The 16,139-nt window shown below is 48.2% G+C and overlaps 1 protein-coding gene across 5 annotated transcripts; it reads left to right on the forward strand.

The window, feature by feature from the left end:
- Nucleotides 1–311: 311 nt before the first annotated feature.
- On the forward strand, nucleotides 312–14,883 carry zbtb40 (zinc finger and BTB domain containing 40). Of its 5 annotated transcripts, none has more exons than XM_060061895.1 (12): nucleotides 312–437; nucleotides 1,106–1,256; nucleotides 1,516–2,369; nucleotides 2,709–2,902; nucleotides 3,653–3,839; nucleotides 5,319–5,726; nucleotides 7,362–7,568; nucleotides 7,869–8,033; nucleotides 9,541–9,755; nucleotides 10,470–10,629; nucleotides 12,939–13,231; nucleotides 13,971–14,883. In XM_060061895.1, exons 2-12 carry the CDS (start codon nucleotides 1,108–1,110, stop codon nucleotides 14,169–14,171), a joined length of 3,033 nt encoding a protein of 1,010 aa, XP_059917878.1. In that variant the 5' UTR covers nucleotides 312–437; nucleotides 1,106–1,107; the 3' UTR covers nucleotides 14,172–14,883. The 5 variants fall into 5 exon arrangements, with proteins under 5 accessions (XP_059917878.1, XP_059917912.1, XP_059917904.1 ...); XM_060061929.1 differs by having other exon boundaries at nucleotides 13,974–14,883; XM_060061921.1 differs by having other exon boundaries at nucleotides 12,942–13,231.
- Nucleotides 14,884–16,139: the final 1,256 nt, after the last annotated feature.

Raw genomic sequence — 16,139 nt, forward strand, 5'->3', positions numbered from 1 at the left:
TCACGCCGTAGGACAGTGTGGAAGCAGATAACAGGCTGGGGATGAGTTCTTAACGGAAATAATTATTTACAAGATCATTTTGCCGTACTACATTGAAATGGTGTGAACAGCTATACCCTGTTCACACAGGTGAGGTCATTCATCAGTAATGAAAATCTAAAAAATATATAGATATAAAATATACAAATCTTATAGAAGCATTAAAAGCACTGTATTATTCACACAAAACCAAACAAGGTTTGTGTGAACGTCCATAAAATCTCAATTTAAAAAAGCGTCTACCCGTAGGTCATTGTCGTTTACGCATGCGCGTCTCATCTCGCCCGTGTATTTTTTTTTGTGATGACGCCATTTTCAAAAGACCGAAGCTTTATTGGGATCCTACGACTGTTCATCGATGAAGTTTAAATAAAGAATCGGAGCGTTTGAATTACAAGGTAAAATGGAGTGAGGACACATTTTATGGACGCGGTCATGTGTAAAACGTTCGTTTATTCTCCTAAAGTAGTTAATATTATTCAAGCGGTATCCGACCTCCTCCCCGGTAGCTACAGAAGCTAACTCAAAATGCAACCTTCCCCACAGTGGGGTTAGACAAGTTAAAACAAACTGGTTTGCACTAGACCATTCAACCAAAGGGGTTTCACTGCAGCATACGACGAGCAATAGCTGTACTGGTTGCCATCTACTCGTCGCATTTCTCCCAAGAGTAATAAACTAGTCATCAACCAGCCGACCATGATAAAGCTCCCTTTGTACCTCATCAACAACACCAGTTGAGGTTGGGATGAAATGAGCAGCCCTCCTAGCCGTGCTCAAATGGATAAGGCCTCATCACTATGAATTAAACTTTGCTACTGATGAGAACCATAACACTACACTGCTATCTTAGCAATGCATGGGAAATTTGACTATCAAATTTTGACATAATTTTTCTATATTATTTACGGCACTACTTTTCAAACCTTGGAGGGTTATGGGTTGCAGGTTCTGTTAATAGGATATGAATGAAATGACGATGAAGCGCCTAGCCAGTCCCAATGAATGCTGACATGGATCTATGTTCATAAAACCGTAGAATAAAACATTGTTGTCTCTTCAACAGGCATGGACCTGACGAATTACAGCAAGCAGCTCATGCAGCAGCTGTGGGCCCTGAGGACGGAGGGCAAGTTCTGTGACTGTACCATATTAGTGGGCGACACGCCTCACACCGCGCACAAGCTGGTCCTGGGAGCCACCAGTATGCTCTTCAGGTACATCCCCCCACCACACGTCTCTGTTGATTGTTTGTAATGCGATCAATGCTCTGCATTCATTGAGGTGTATTAATCCCCCTTGGTATTGTGAATGGTGATATGAAACACGCTCACACAGATCATGACCCGGTTGTAATATTGACTGTTGAAAGCAAATGATCACCTGATTGCATGTGCTTACTACGACCCGATTTAAGATGTGTTTTATTAGACCACTTGAATTGCGTTGAGTGCTCTATGCTTTGCGCCCGATCAGATCTCTGCTGGAAGGCTCTGACACCATCTCTATCGACACGGCGGTGGTGTCGTCGCAGGAATTCGCCTGCCTGCTGGACCTGGCTTACACGGGCAAGCTGCCCACTGGAAAGCACAACGTCAGCCGCGTCATCGCCTCGGCAGACAGCTTGCAGATGTACGATGTGGCCGTGCGCTGCAAGAACATCCTCAGTAGGCTGGTCGGGGCCCAGCCCAGGCCTGCTGCAGCTGCTGCTGCTGTCACCACCACCCAGACAGAGGCTCAGACCCAGAACCAGGCTGAACCTCAGACCCAGACTGAACCTCAGAACCAGAACCTGGCTGAACCTCAGAACCAGAACCAGGCTGAACCTCAGACCCAGAACCAGGCTGAACCTCAGACCCAGGCTGAACCTCAGACCCAGAACCAGGCTGAACCTCAGACCCAGACTGAGCCTCAGACCCAGAACCAGGCTGAACCTCAGACCCAGACTGAGCCTCAGCAAGAGGTCCAGGCTGAACCTCAGACCCAGACTGAACCTCAGGTCCAGATCCAGGCTGAGCCTCAGACCCAGGCCCAGGCTGAACCTCAGGTCCAGACTGAACCTCAGGTCCAGATCCAGGCTGAGCCTCAGACCCAGGCCCAGGCTGAGGTCCAGGTCCAGGTCCAGGCCGAGAGGGGAATGCCACCCGCAGCACACCCAGCATCTCCAGCTGAAGACCAGGTGCAGGAGGAGGCTGTGAAAGCCAGGCTGGAGGGCAGAGAGGAAGTAGAGGAGTCTCCTGGCCATAGGAGGCTTGCTGGGTCAAAGAGGCCGGGAAGTGTGGAAGCGCCAAGCCCTAAGATCCCTCGTATGGAAGTCCTGGGGTCCAACGGTGGGTTCCTCAAGCTCACGTGAAGGCTCAAATGATGGCCCCACTGGATGACGGGCTAGGCAGTACTCATCAACTGCTTTTTCCTTGTTCTAAATCATTTGTACCCACGGCCCAACTCACCAGTTTGGTTAATATGACATGAAAGGGTGATATCAAGCTATTTCGTTTGAAATTCCCAATGATTATTCAGATGCATTATTATCACAATGATCATGGTGAAATCTAATTCATAGGTTTATTTATTAATGAATATATATGGCTTTAATATAGAACGACTGATGCTGTGTTTCTTTTGGTTTTCAATGATAATCAATGAACCCTCTGACTCCATTGAACCAGACCAGGACGACTGCGTACCCCGGCCGCTTCTCCGTCAGCTGAAGGAGTCGTCAGAGGTGGTGCCTCCTCCCTGGACGGCCGGCGCTCTGCTGGAGCGCTCCGGGGCGCTGCTGGAGCTGCTGGGGGGTGTGGCCTCCCTCGCAGAGCTCCTCCCCCGGGCAGCGGCCAGCTGCCTGGAGGATCAGGAGAGAGAGGTGAAGGGGCATGTCCACGCTGTACGCAGTCAGCCGGTCTAACTAGGTCATTCACATGTTGGTAGGGGTGGTGCTCGGGATAACCTGACGCGCAGGTAAGACGTCCAACCATTTCTTTCAACTGAATGAAAGGGTTGGACGGTTAATTCCAAGCCTGCGGCAGACGTAACTACCAGATTATTATTATGTTTGGCAGAGCATTTCCTTAGTGTTTACTGTCGGGATATAAAGAAAGAAAATATTATTCTAAAATAAGTTCCCTTACCTACCTTTTGAGGCATTCATTTTCTATTATAATTATTTGATTGCATTGCTGTTGAGTTTGACCACAATGCTTTCAGTCCATTGTATTGCTTTAATAATTCCCTCAACCTAGTGAATAATGTATTTTCATACAAGCATCCATCACCTCCATGAAAGGTTCCAGACGGCTCTGATGTCCCGCTTCGCTTGAACTTTACAAAGCTCAACTCTATCCCCTGTTGATGCCGACCTCCTGAAGTATCCAATCAAACTGACCCTGTCTGTCCGCTACCCCATCCACCGCGTTGGGACCGGTCCGTGCAGCCTCAGGCCCTGCTGGAGGCTGACAGGGTGCCTGGCGCCTCTGTTCTGGAGGCTGACAGGGTGCCTGGCGCCTCTGTTCTGGAGGCTGACAGGGTGCCTGGCGCCTCTGTTCTGGAGGCTGACAGGATGCCTGGCGCCTCTGTTCTGGAGGCTGACAGGGTGCCTGACGCCTCTGTTCTGCAGGTGGTGCTGGGGTGCTGCTCGGGGGGGGCCACGCCCACCACCGCCGCCCTGCTGGTGGCCCGGCTGAGGGAGGGGCTGATGAGCGAGGCCGGGACGCTGGCGCTGCTCGCCGCCCTTCAAGAGGAGTCTCCGGCCCCATGGGGGGCCGGCCTGCTGGCCCTTCTGGAGGAGGTGGAGCCCGCCGCAGGTACGTCCTCAGAGAGCTCGGTGGGCGGGGGGCTTCCTCAGGTACGTTCTCAGAGAGCTCGGTGCGCGGGGGGCTTCCTCAGGTACGTCCTCAGAAAGCTCGGTGGGCGGGGGGCTTCCTCAGGTACGTTCTCAGAGAGCTCGGTGCGCGGGGGGCTTCCTCAGGTACGTCCTCAGAGAGCTCGGTGCGCGGGGGGCTTCCTCAGGTACGTCCTCAGAGAGCTCGGTGCGCGGGGGGCTTCCTCAGGTACGTCCTCAGAGAGCTTGTGCGCGGGGGGCTTCCTCAGGAACCTGCACTCAGCGAGGTGGTCAGATTCAAATGACATGTCGTAGAGACGAGGAGTAGGCCCAAATCTCTGCAGTGAAATGGGCATGGCTGCCGGAGCATTGTGGGAGATTGTTCCGCGATTTAAAGATGGTGCGATGTATTTTATTTTATTTCCGTAATCGGAATTTGAACCAAAACAAAACCGAAGCGATTATAAAACAGGAGTCGGCAAAGACTTCTTCGGCCTGCCCACTTTAGGCTGCGTGGCAGACAGTAAATAACGACAGTGCAGCACGTATTTTCCAGAGCTGCAGCGCATCCTTAGACACACCAACCCCGCATGACCCAGAGCGCCGACCCACCTGCACCCCCATATCCCTGCGACAGCAGACCCTGTAGAACCGTCTCAAGGTCCGTCTCAAGTTTACTGCCGTCCTTACAAAATCCCCCCCTAGCTCAGCCCAGAAGCCTCTTTTTAAGTGTACTATGCACTACCCACACTGTGTGCTGTGTTTAACCCAATTCCTATGGTGTGAGAAGGAACTTCCTCTTTGAGGACCAGATGGTACCATCCAACTAAATATGTAGCATGGAGTTAGAGGCATTGAGCTGAATGCACCGTGTCAATCCAAGTAAAGTCAAGAAACATGAACAGACCTTAATCCAAGTGAGCCTCTCAAAGGGCTTCATCGGCCCATGCTACACAGCTCCCCCTGGAGCACCAATCGGACGTCACCCACGTGCTACTCGGAGACCGCGTTTTGTCTGTTTTAGACAAAAAGCGTCTCTGAGTAGCGCAGGGATCCTTTTTGACGGCGAGGACCTGTGTGTGTGTGTGTGTGTGTGTCCGCAGAGATGTGGCGTCCTCACATAGCTCAGCACCTTATTGGAGCCTTACTCTGGGCCAAAATCAGAAACCCTATTTTCAGTTTGGCTGCGGTACTGCACAGTCGCCAATATAATTAAAAAATGTTTGTGTTAATGTAAATCCACTGAACATCACTTTAGTTGCCATCACATCGCAAAGCAGTTCACATTATCGGCGAACATCTCGTCGAAATCTGTGTACAACATAAACAATTATTCCTTCTGAATTACGTTAGCAAGTGGAGCCGTGCGCCGCTCCTCGGACGCGTTCCCCTCAGCCTCAAAGTCCCCTGGTCCACCTCGTCATCACAGTCCAGGGGCCTCTGGTTTGTCTCCGTCCTCCAGGGTCCACCACTGAAGACCAGGACCAGGAGGCAGGAAGCGATGGCACCAACGAAGAGGTAGACAAAGAGGCAGACTATGAAGAAGAGGAAGACGAGGACGGGAGCGTTAAGGAGGAGGTGAAGTGTGAGGCCACCGCCTCAGGGCCGGACCCTGATGGCCCCGCCCCGCCACAGCCCTATTCCTGCCGCTGGTGCAAGAAGGGGTTCGCCTTCAAGTGCCGGCTCCGGGCTCACCTCAAGTGCTGCGCCCTGTCGCAGGAGCCCAAGCACCAGTGCCCCCAGTGCCCCCAGCGGCTGCCCACCGTGCGGGCCCTGCAGCGCCACCGCGGAGAAGCCCACCCCAACGCCCCGCAGGCCAAGAAGAAGGTGGCCTGTGACCTGTGCGGCCGCACCTTCGCCCACCCCTCTGGTAGGACACTGTTTAACTCGGTTTGATTCAGTTCACCTCTGTTTAACTCTGTTTAACTCTGTTTAACTCTATTTGATTCAGTCCACCTCTGTTTAACTCTGTTTGATTCAGGTTACCTCTGTTTAACTCTGTTTGATTCAGGTTACCTCTGTTTAACTCTGTTTGATTCAGTTTACCTCTGTTTAACTCTGTTTGATCAGTTCACCTCTGTTTACCTCTGTTTAACTCTGTTTGATTCAGTTCACCTCTGTTTAACTCTGTTTACCTCTGTTTGATTCAGTTCCCCTCTGTTTACCTCTGTTTAACTCTGTTTGAGTCTGTTTACCTCCGTTTAACACTGTTTAACTCTGTTTAACTCTGTTTACCTCTGTTTAACTCTGTTTGACTGTTTAACTCTGTTTGAGTCTGTTTACCTCCGTTTAACACTGTTTACCTCTGGTTAAAACTGTTTAACACTGTTTAACTCTGTTTGACTCTGTTTAACACTGTTTAATTCTGTTAAAGGACAATTCCGGTATTTTGAACATTGAGCCCCCTTTCTGGTTTGTTTAGGATGAAATAGAGTGGGTGACACCGAAATTTGAATTATCTCGGGTATTTGGCTCATTTTGAATCGCTCCTGCCTGCTTCACAATGGTTGTCTGTGTGCATACACAAACCTGTCAACCCAGCAACCCTAAACGTTTGTTTTCAAAAATGGGCAAGTAACATTAGTGGCAGTGGCATTCGTGAAGTTTAAAAAAAAAAATATTATATGGCTTCTGTCGTGTTTTATTGCACATTTATCGCCAGTTGATTTCAGTTGGAAGACTCATTACTGCACGTTGATATTACTCCGCCGAACCGGAAAGGTGGGCTGTTTACGTTGGTTTGAAGTCTTGTACCGTGAGCACCTCGGATTAGGGAAAATCACATAGAAAATCACTGAAAATGGATATGAAAGGTGGCTTCTGGAGGACGCACTCGATTTTGAGTTAGACGGCAGAGGTTATCGTTTTGAACCAGAATTCACCCAAGAGGAGCTACGTGAGATGGAGGCTAGGGCTACGGAGGTGCCTGAAGCTCCGGCTGAAGCGGTCCCCAGGATCACGGGAAATTGGTGGTGTGCCTGTGGGAAGTGCAGGCAGATGCCGACGGAACTCGAAAGTAGGTGGGACCTTGTGCGGAAGTTTATATGCGGTTGTGAGGTATCTGAAGGAATAGTTCCAATTAGCAACTAACACGGATGGAAACCATATATTGCGCCGATATTTTTTTTTTAAACTTCACGAATGCCACTAACCACTCGGTTACTTGCACATTTTTGAAAACGAATGTTTAGGGTTGCTGGGTTGACAGGTTTGTGTATGCACACAGACAACCATTGTGAAGCAGGCAGGAGCGATTCAAAATGAGCCAAATACCCGAGAAAGGACTAATAGTTCAAATTTCGGTGTCACCCACTCTATTTCATCCTAAACAAACCAGAAAGGGGGCTCAATGTTCAAAATACCGGAATTGTCCTTTAAAGATATATAAATATATATATATATTTAGATGTCCTGTCTGGGATGAATAACGCTTGTGTTGTGACTTCTCAGCACCCGATACCTTCTTGCGCTGTTCCACTGTTCACAGTTTCACCCCCCCCTCCAGGCATGATCTACCACAAGCGCACGGAGCACTTTGAAGAGAAGCCTTTTGCGTGTGACGAGTGTGGGACCAAGTTTGCTGCCAACTCGTCCCTGAAGAACCACATGCGGCTGCACACGGGCGAGAAGCCCTATCACTGCAGGCACTGCGACATGAGCTTCAGCGTGGCCGCCGCCCTGGCCTACCACACCAAGAAGAAGCACTCCGAGGGTACCACACACACACACGCATGCACAAGCGCATATGCACAGATGCATACACACACTTGCATAAACACGCACGCACACATACGAACATGCACACACACACGAACATGCACACGCACAACTCCAAGAGCTTTAGCAGGGCCTCATACCTGTCCTCCCCCCCCCCCCCCCACACACACACACGCATACATACTTTCATTTTCACTAAATCCTCACTAAAAGTATCCTATTGTCACACATAGTATGTTGAAGGATGTCCGTATTCATTTGTATGTGTGTGTGTGCGTGTGTGTGTGTTTTCCAGGCAAGATGTATGCTTGCCAGTACTGCGAGGCCCTGTTCGCCCAGTCCATCGAGCTGACCCGTCATGTGCGCACACACACGGGTGACCGGCCCTATGTGTGTCGCGAGTGTGGCAAAGGTTACAGCCAGGCGAGCGGGCTTACCGTCCACCTCCAGACCTACCACAGTGAGTACACACACACACACTTCACAGACACACCTCTGGTTCCACCTTTAGACCCGCCACAGTGAGTACACACTAGAGCCCGACCGATATATCGGCAGGCCGATATTATCGGCCGATATTAGGCATTTTTCAAACTATTCGGTATCAGCATTATAATGGCCGATAAATGAATATTAAAAAAAAAAAAAAAAAAAAAGAGAGTGAATGACGGAGATCGACGGAGATCATCGGTGTTCATAGCTGTGTTCGAAATCATTCCCTATCACGGATATAGTGCACTATGTAGGGGGCTCGCCATTTTGCAGTGGTGTTCGAATTCTCAGTGGTTAATTTCATGCACTAAAATTTGAGTGTACATACGATGTTCCCTACTTGTTACTCCGTATACCACAATGCAATTCGGTAGTGTTCTTCCGGAGGAGAAGAAGAAGCTGAATAACCGCGAAAACGAATACATTTAATGATGGAGTCTCCGGCTTTCGTTTAGAGATGTCAACAATTTAATTGGGAGTTAACATAGAAAATGTAATATTCAAAATTAATAAAAAAAACTTGATCAAGGAAATGTTGCATTCAACATCAATACAAGCTCCAGCTTTCCTCGGGATTGCCCGGTTTGTTTACATGATGTGGGAGCATCTGTCTGCGTCACACAAATACCCGGCGCATTTACTGACGCAAATGACGCTTAGAAATGTTCAGCGTAGTGTCCGAATTCTCGTTTGTTCGTTCCCTATATAGTGCACTATATCATAAACACTATATAGGGAATAGTGAGGGAGTGAACAGGGAATGATTTCCAACACAGCTCATGTGTGCAAGTGTGTTCATGGTAAGTTGGCAACTGTCACAACACATACATTGCTTGAATAACAATTAAAAGAACATCCCCATCAATTCTCTAAAGTCGATAAGCATGACTTAATTCATGACTACCATGTCCAGTTTTGCTGTTGTTAGTTGAGAGTGAAAAGGATTTAAAGGATAACTACAAATAACCAATGTTAGGGAAATCTGTTTGTTTTGTTGCACGTTTCTGGATTTTTTTTTTTTTATATATATCGGCCGATATATCGGCATATCGGATTTTTTAATCACAAAATATTCTAATCGGTATCGGCCTTAAAAATCCTATATCGGTCGGGCTCTAGTACACACACACACACACACACACACACACACCCTCACAGACACACCACTGGGTCCACCTCCAGACCTACCACAGTGAGTCCACACACAGACACACACCTCGCTCACGCATCGCAGCACGTACACACACTGCAGATCGCACACACACACACATTTGGCAGGCATGCACCCACGCACGATTCACTCACTGCGGCAGCCCCAGAGGAAAGTGTAGCAATCAACAGAGCACTCAAAACATTTAGATCTGTCATCAACTGGAAGGCTTTTCTTAAGGGAGAAACTGTTTAGTGAAGAGACACAGTGGTTTAATGTGAGTGTTTTGGACAAAGTTCAGAGCTGCGTGTCATGGCCTCACCAGACATCCAGGAGCCCCACGACTGCCAGAAGTGCCGTCTGAGCTTCTCGTCAGTGGAGGAGCACAGGAAGCACCTCCAGGACAGCCACCCGCGTGATTTCCACAAGTGCCCCGTCTGCCACAAGGTGTTCCACAGCGCCGCCCTGCTGGAGAAACACAAGGCCATGCACTCTGGGATGAAGCCCTACAGCTGCGACCTCTGCCAGAAGTCCTACCAGGTAGGGTTCCCAGGCGCTCAGGGAAGCAGGGAACAACCGTACCTCCACACTACACACGCCACTGATGCAGATCAAATGTTTGGGGCGGGAGTGGCTGGTAACCAGAAGGTTGTGAATTCGATCCCGGGCTCCTCCTAGAATGTCGAGATGTCCCTGTGCGAGACGCCTCACCCTCACTGCTCTGATGAGGTCGCATTGCATGGCTGACACCACCGGCGGTGTGAACGTGTGAATGAAGGGTTGTAAGTCGCTTTGGATAAAAGCAGAATCCCCCTAAATGTAAAAAAGTATGTTCTTGGAAAATATTGATAATGCAAAAGAAAATCTTTCTTTCTCTATATATATTTCCAAAAATATATAAGTTAACAACATTATGTGATGTCATGTCACAAGGTAGTTCAGTGGAAGTTAAGATTGGTTTATCAAATAATCCATCATACATCTGTAACCATCATTGAATTGGCTCTCATAGGGTCCGTTTGGTGGCACCTATGGTGATAACATGACAGCAATACCATAGATCCCAACATTCTGATGTTCATAACACTAGAAAAGGCTTTTATCAGTGGGCCATTGGCTCCTGTTCCCTACCTCAGCCATCCTCCAGATGGCCACTTTAAGGACTAACTTCGTTTATCACATGGCGGCTAGCACGGGAAAACCTGGGTCTGATCGGTTAGCAACACCTTCCTGTTCGTCTTCTTGGTTCTCCAGCAACTGTCGGGCCTGTGGTACCACAACAGGACCAACCACCCGGAGGTGTACGCCAGCCAGACCAGCAAGTCCCTCAAGTGCCTGGTTCAGTGCGACATCTGCTTCAAGTTCTTCCCCAACGCCAGCAGCCTGAGCAGCCACCAGGCGCTGGAGCACGCCGGTAAGCCCTGCTGCGCCCCTGCATCAGACACGGCCCCCATCAGACAAGCCCTCCATCAGACAAGCTCCCCATCAGACACACCCCCCGCATCAGACATGACCCCCATCAGACACGCCCCCGCATCAGACACGCCCCCGCATCAGTCACGCCCCCTCATCAGTCACGCCCCCTCATCAGTCACGCCCCCTCATCAGACACGCCCCCTCACCAGACACACCCCCTCATCAGACACGCCCCCCACCAGACACCCCCCCCTCATAAGACACGCCCCCCATCAGACACACCCCGTACAGACACGCCCCCCATCAGACACACCCCGTACAGACACGCCCCCCATCAGACACACCCCGTACAGACATGCCCCCCATCAGACACAACCCCTCATCTGACACACCCCTTCATCAGAAACGCCCCCTCATCAGACGCACCGTACAGACACACCCCGGAAAGACACGCCCCTCATCAGACACGCTCCCCGCATCAGACACAATTTTAATATTGGTCCTGTCTTGAGCATTTGGCTAATTTCGAATCGCCCCTGCCTGCTTCACAATGGCTGGCTATGGGCATTCATGAGCACCCCTAAACGTTTGTTTTAAGAAATGTGAAGCTCATCGAGTGGTTAGTGGTGTTCGTTGATGTTCCTCATCAAGTATCGCAGCGAAGTACAGTTTCTGTCATGTTTTATTTGGCATTTTGTAAATCGGCATTTTGTAAATGAAACGGAGACCGGAAACGGAAAGGGGGGAGTGGTTGTAGTGTTTTCACTCGGTTCTCCGTATCAACAGTAGGGCTGGAACCGAGCGAAAAGACTACAACCACTCCCCCTTTCCATTTCCGTTTCCGGTCCGGTTTCCGTTTCATTTACATAATGCCGATTTACAAAATGCCAAATAAAACCTGACAGGAACTGTATTTCGCTACGAATCTTGATGAGGAACATCAACGAACACCACTGTGTTTGTGAATGCCGATAGCCAGCCATTGTGAAGCAGGCCGGGGCGATTCGAAATTAGACTAATGCTGGAGAGAGGACCAATATTCTAAATTTCGGTGTTGACCACTCTATTTCATCCTAGACAAACCAGAAAGGGGGCTCAATGTTCAAAATACCGGAATTGTCCTTTAAGTTGGCTGTTTTTAGCCGATTTTACCAAAACGCTATAAACTTGGAACGATGGGGGCATGTGTTATGGTAAAAACTAAATCACCATTTTAAACCACTTTAAAGGCTAGAAGTAGCCCGACACTATTTTGGTAGTATAAGGGTCTTAAAATATAAAACGAGGCATTGATAACTTTGTAAGTGTACAGATTGTTTATTAAAAATGACATTTTATACACGCAATACCATCAGTAGTTTACCTGTCGACGCCATCTTGTCTTTAAGACTCGATAAGTCGATTGGCGAACACAGAGCTTGCGTGTTGAATCAGAATCAGAAAACGTTATTGATCCCCGGGGGGAAATTGTTTCGTTCCAGCTGCTCCGTACAAATAGAAATTACAAGCATAGAAGATACGATTATAAAATTCACGGATGTCACAAGCTCTGTGTTCGCCAATCTACCTAAGAATGTGTCGGGCTACTTCTAGCCTTTTAAGTGGTTTAAAATAGCGATTTCGTTTTTACCTTAACACATGCCCCCATCGTTCCAAGTTTATAGCGTTTTGGTAGGATCGGCTAAAAACAGCCAACTTAAGAATGCGTCTACACGTGCTTTTTTGCTACCAAAAGAAAATCCCAGCTCGTTATCTCTCTGGGATATGTTTCTCCTTTAAGGAAAAATAGTTTGGTGAAGAGACAAACAGTGGTTTAATGTGAGTGTTTTGATCAAGGTTTGGTCTATGGTCCTAACCCTACAAGAGCTAGCCTCTGAGATCGTTACCTAGCCAAGAACAAATGACTGTGTTACGAGAATGAAACCAAATTTCTTCCCTTTGACTTAAAATTGGCCCTGACAACATTATGGAAAGGATCCGTACAGAGGAAAAATGTGTTACTTTACTTCACCTGATCCAGTCTGTTTCTCATTGTGTCTCATTCTAGGAAAAGTCTCTTTTTTATTTGAAAGTATAAAAGGTTAGGGACCGCTGTTTTAGATAACACAAGCTACGCTTTCTGTAGTCCAACACAACCCACTGTGCTCTCTCCAGCTCACGTTTCCACAGTCGTCCTCAGTCGATGAGAAACAGGCCGTGGCCGAGCCGACGATCAAGAATGGGGTTGTAACCTGAGGGGATCTGTGTGCGCTGCGGGCCTCCCCATCCCTGTGTACCAATGCTCATCCCTCCCCACCTCCCTGTCAGCAGACTCTGAGGGGGCGGCGGTGGTGCGCTGTCCCTACTGCCCCGCCCTGCTGGGGGGCGAGGAGGGGCTCCAGGAGCACTGCACCAGCCAGCACTTCAGCCCCGGGGGCACGGCCTTCAGCTGCTCCCTGTGCCCGCTGCTCTGCCCCAGCCAGCAACAGCTGCAGGACCACTACCTGGCCTGCCACGTGGAGGCGCTGGTGGAGCAGGCAGGCCGAGGGGCCACCGTTGGAGGAGGAGGAGAGGAGGAGGTAGCAGAGGAAGAGGAGGAGGCCTTTATCTCGGACAGCGCGGTGAGAGATCTCTTTGCGGGGTTGGATCGGCTCCTGGCTCCCACAGAGGCTGTTCTGTGTATTCTGTGTTTGGTTGTTTGCACACATGTTGACACTAGTTTGATGTCCAGCCTGTGATCCGGTTAGGATGGCCTCCTGCCACTAACGTTCTCCAGGGCCACTTTCACCCTGATCCCTCATTATGTGCCCTCTGACCATCGCTGTTCTCTCTGTAAACGACAAGACCAACAATCATTATGGCTCCACGACTACACTAGCCAGATTAACCATTGTGGGCTCTATGGAAAGATAATACTTATATTTTGAATATAGATCTGTTTGTCTTGTAACACTACACTAAACATCCTAAAATATTGTGTCTTTCTGTATTTTATAACATTTTCTGCATGCTTTCCTTGCGCTAGAGAGGATTGTCTGCATGCAAGGATAGTTTGAATGGTGTAATAGGAAGGAGGGATTTCTTGGCTCTTGTTTGGTGCCAAACATGATTGTGTCAGTGTTACGCATTATTATGTAATGTTCTGTTATCAGATACAACTGTGGACAAATGATGCATCAATTTCTTTAAGACCCCTTTGAAGCCCCTTGTAGTAGCCGTTTGGTCATCTGGACAGAGTTGATCTGGACATTCAGATACGGATGTACCCGACCGTTAGACTGAAGGGCAAACTGCGACGAGGGCTGGAGTGTTGCCACGTGTCATCACTCGTTCCAAAACGTTGTCTTCCTCTCCCTCCAGCAGGAGATCCCGACAGAGCCTCTTCTGGACGGAGCGGAGTCGGTTCTCTCCCTGGACCCATCGCAGCTGGCCGGCTCTCAGCAGGTGTTCGTGGCCCTGGGAGGCGGGGCCGGGGCAGAGCTGTCAGCAGACATGGTGGCCGTCAACATGGACGACCTGCTCAACGGCACTGTCACCTTCATCTGTGAAGACAAACCGTGAGGTCGGCCACTCAGGACCCACCCCTTAAGATTACTGCGCCTCCACCTCTCAGGACCCTGAGGGGTGCAGGGATGACAGGTCAAAGGTGGGCTGGTGTGACCTAACACCCAAGTCGAAGCTCAGGGATGGCAGCAAACAGGTCCCAGAAATGGAAACCGCATTCCGGGCCTAGACCAGAATCTGTATTTCTCTTTCTTACCAGAAACTGTGCTGTTCATTTAATTGGTGGCCATTGAGGTTGATACGTTTAGATTGTTTCTACCAAATTAAAAGGAATTCAAGTTAAAAGAAAAACTCTGGGGATACCATGTTCAGCAAAGAATGAAGATAGGTCATTTCTGTCCTGGAGAGAATGCATGTAAAAAGAGTATAAAGTGGGTCAGATCACATTATGCAAATGACACAATTGTGTGATGTGGATATTGAACACCTGCTCTGCTGGTAACATCATCCGTCTGTACCAGACAATGAACTGCAGTGATCAACCACCCTGTGTCTGGGTGTCGGAGGAGCCCAGCGTCGCCCCCTAGAGGGCGTGGGGCAACATAACCACCTGCAGGCCAAGGTCACCACCTCAGGTTCTGACCAAAAGGGTGGAATGGGCCTCTACAGAAGAATGGATCTGACAACAGCTCAGGCACAAAATATAAAGACCTTGTTTATTGCGGAATGCTTGATTAAATACAATAGTCCTTTTCTCACAATGTTGAAAGTGCGTACCTTTGAACATAGAACTGCCAAACTCGTATTTACCAATGAGCCAGGAAGAAAGCTGCTGTCTCCTTTATTTCTCGACATTTATCAAAACATCCATAGCGAAATACAAGCAAATAAAATTACTCGACCAAGCATGACCAACACCACGAAACATCTAGAAGATTATATCTTGAGTGTCTGTGAATCATGCTGAGAATAATAAGAGAGTCCAACAAAATAAAATACTGTTCTTAATAATATACTATTTTTAGCAATCAGGTTAAAATATGTTAATTAGGAACATTAGAAATTACTTCTGTAAAGTCATGCAGCATAACATCAGCTCATTCACCTTGTGGATGAGAGTGATCCACCCTCTACTGTAAGGTTACATATTACAAGTACCATAAAGAGTACAGACCATACCGGGTTGGGGCTATTACTGGAAGAGTGCTACTGTAAGGTTACATAAAAGTACCATAAAAGGTTACAGTTTAAACCGGATAAGGCCACTGGTTATATATGATAATATACAATATACATTGAAAGACCAAGATGTGCACCAAATTGGTTAAAATTGCGAAGGTTTGAAGTTAGGGTGGATTTATATCGCAGATAACATTATCATACTCAATCGCTCCTAGAGGGAGAATGAAACTTAGTAGCAACAACAAAAGGACATCTTAACATACTTTTTGTAGACCAATCAAATGTATTATTACTTGATACATTTCGGTGGATATGATCTGTTTGTATCATGTTATTAGGTCTGAACAAGTCTTGCTCAAGGAGAAGTCTCGCACTGAAACGTTGATGCGGGACATTCCCCTAAGACAATCTCCTTCAACCATTGGTCAGCCAGTCAGGGGCGAAAACAAGTAGGCTACTTTAGGAGGAAGTACGATGGCGTGAGGCCATTGCCCCAAAGATATCCATTAATTACGGCTGCAGCGTTCTCGCTAGTTTGTGACCAATAAAAAAGATTGGCTTGTATTAGTCCCGTAGACACAACATGGTGGGAAAATAAAGTCCAGGTTTAAGAACCCTGAAGTCCTCCTTTAAGACCAGAAGGCTGAAGCTTCAACCCAGGTTTGGTATTGATCAGTCAATTAGGATTTAAAGGATTTCGACTTTAAAGGTTTTTCAAAAAATGTAAGATAGTGCTGTAATCCATTTGGATGGTACGTGCATTTGCAAGTCGTAAATTCCAAATCAGTGTTATTGTTGGCTAGCCTCTTTAGCAAACCAGCTCAAAAACAAACAACACAACTT

The sequence above is a fragment of the Gadus macrocephalus genome, chromosome 1 (genome assembly GCF_031168955.1).
Source record: "Gadus macrocephalus chromosome 1, ASM3116895v1".
In the NCBI taxonomy this organism is placed as follows: Eukaryota; Metazoa; Chordata; class Actinopteri; order Gadiformes; family Gadidae; genus Gadus; species Gadus macrocephalus.

Coding starts and splice junctions, on each gene's coding strand:
- zbtb40 (XM_060061895.1), top strand. CDS start 1,108: ATGGACCTGACGAATTACAGCAAGCAGCTCATGCAGCAGCTGTGGGCC. Junction 2,903..3,652: donor TGGAGGATCAGGAGAGAGAG/GTGAAGGGGCAT, acceptor TCTGTTCTGCAG/GTGGTGCTGGGGTGCTGCTC. Junction 9,756..10,469: donor TCTGCCAGAAGTCCTACCAG/GTAGGGTTCCCA, acceptor TTGGTTCTCCAG/CAACTGTCGGGCCTGTGGTA.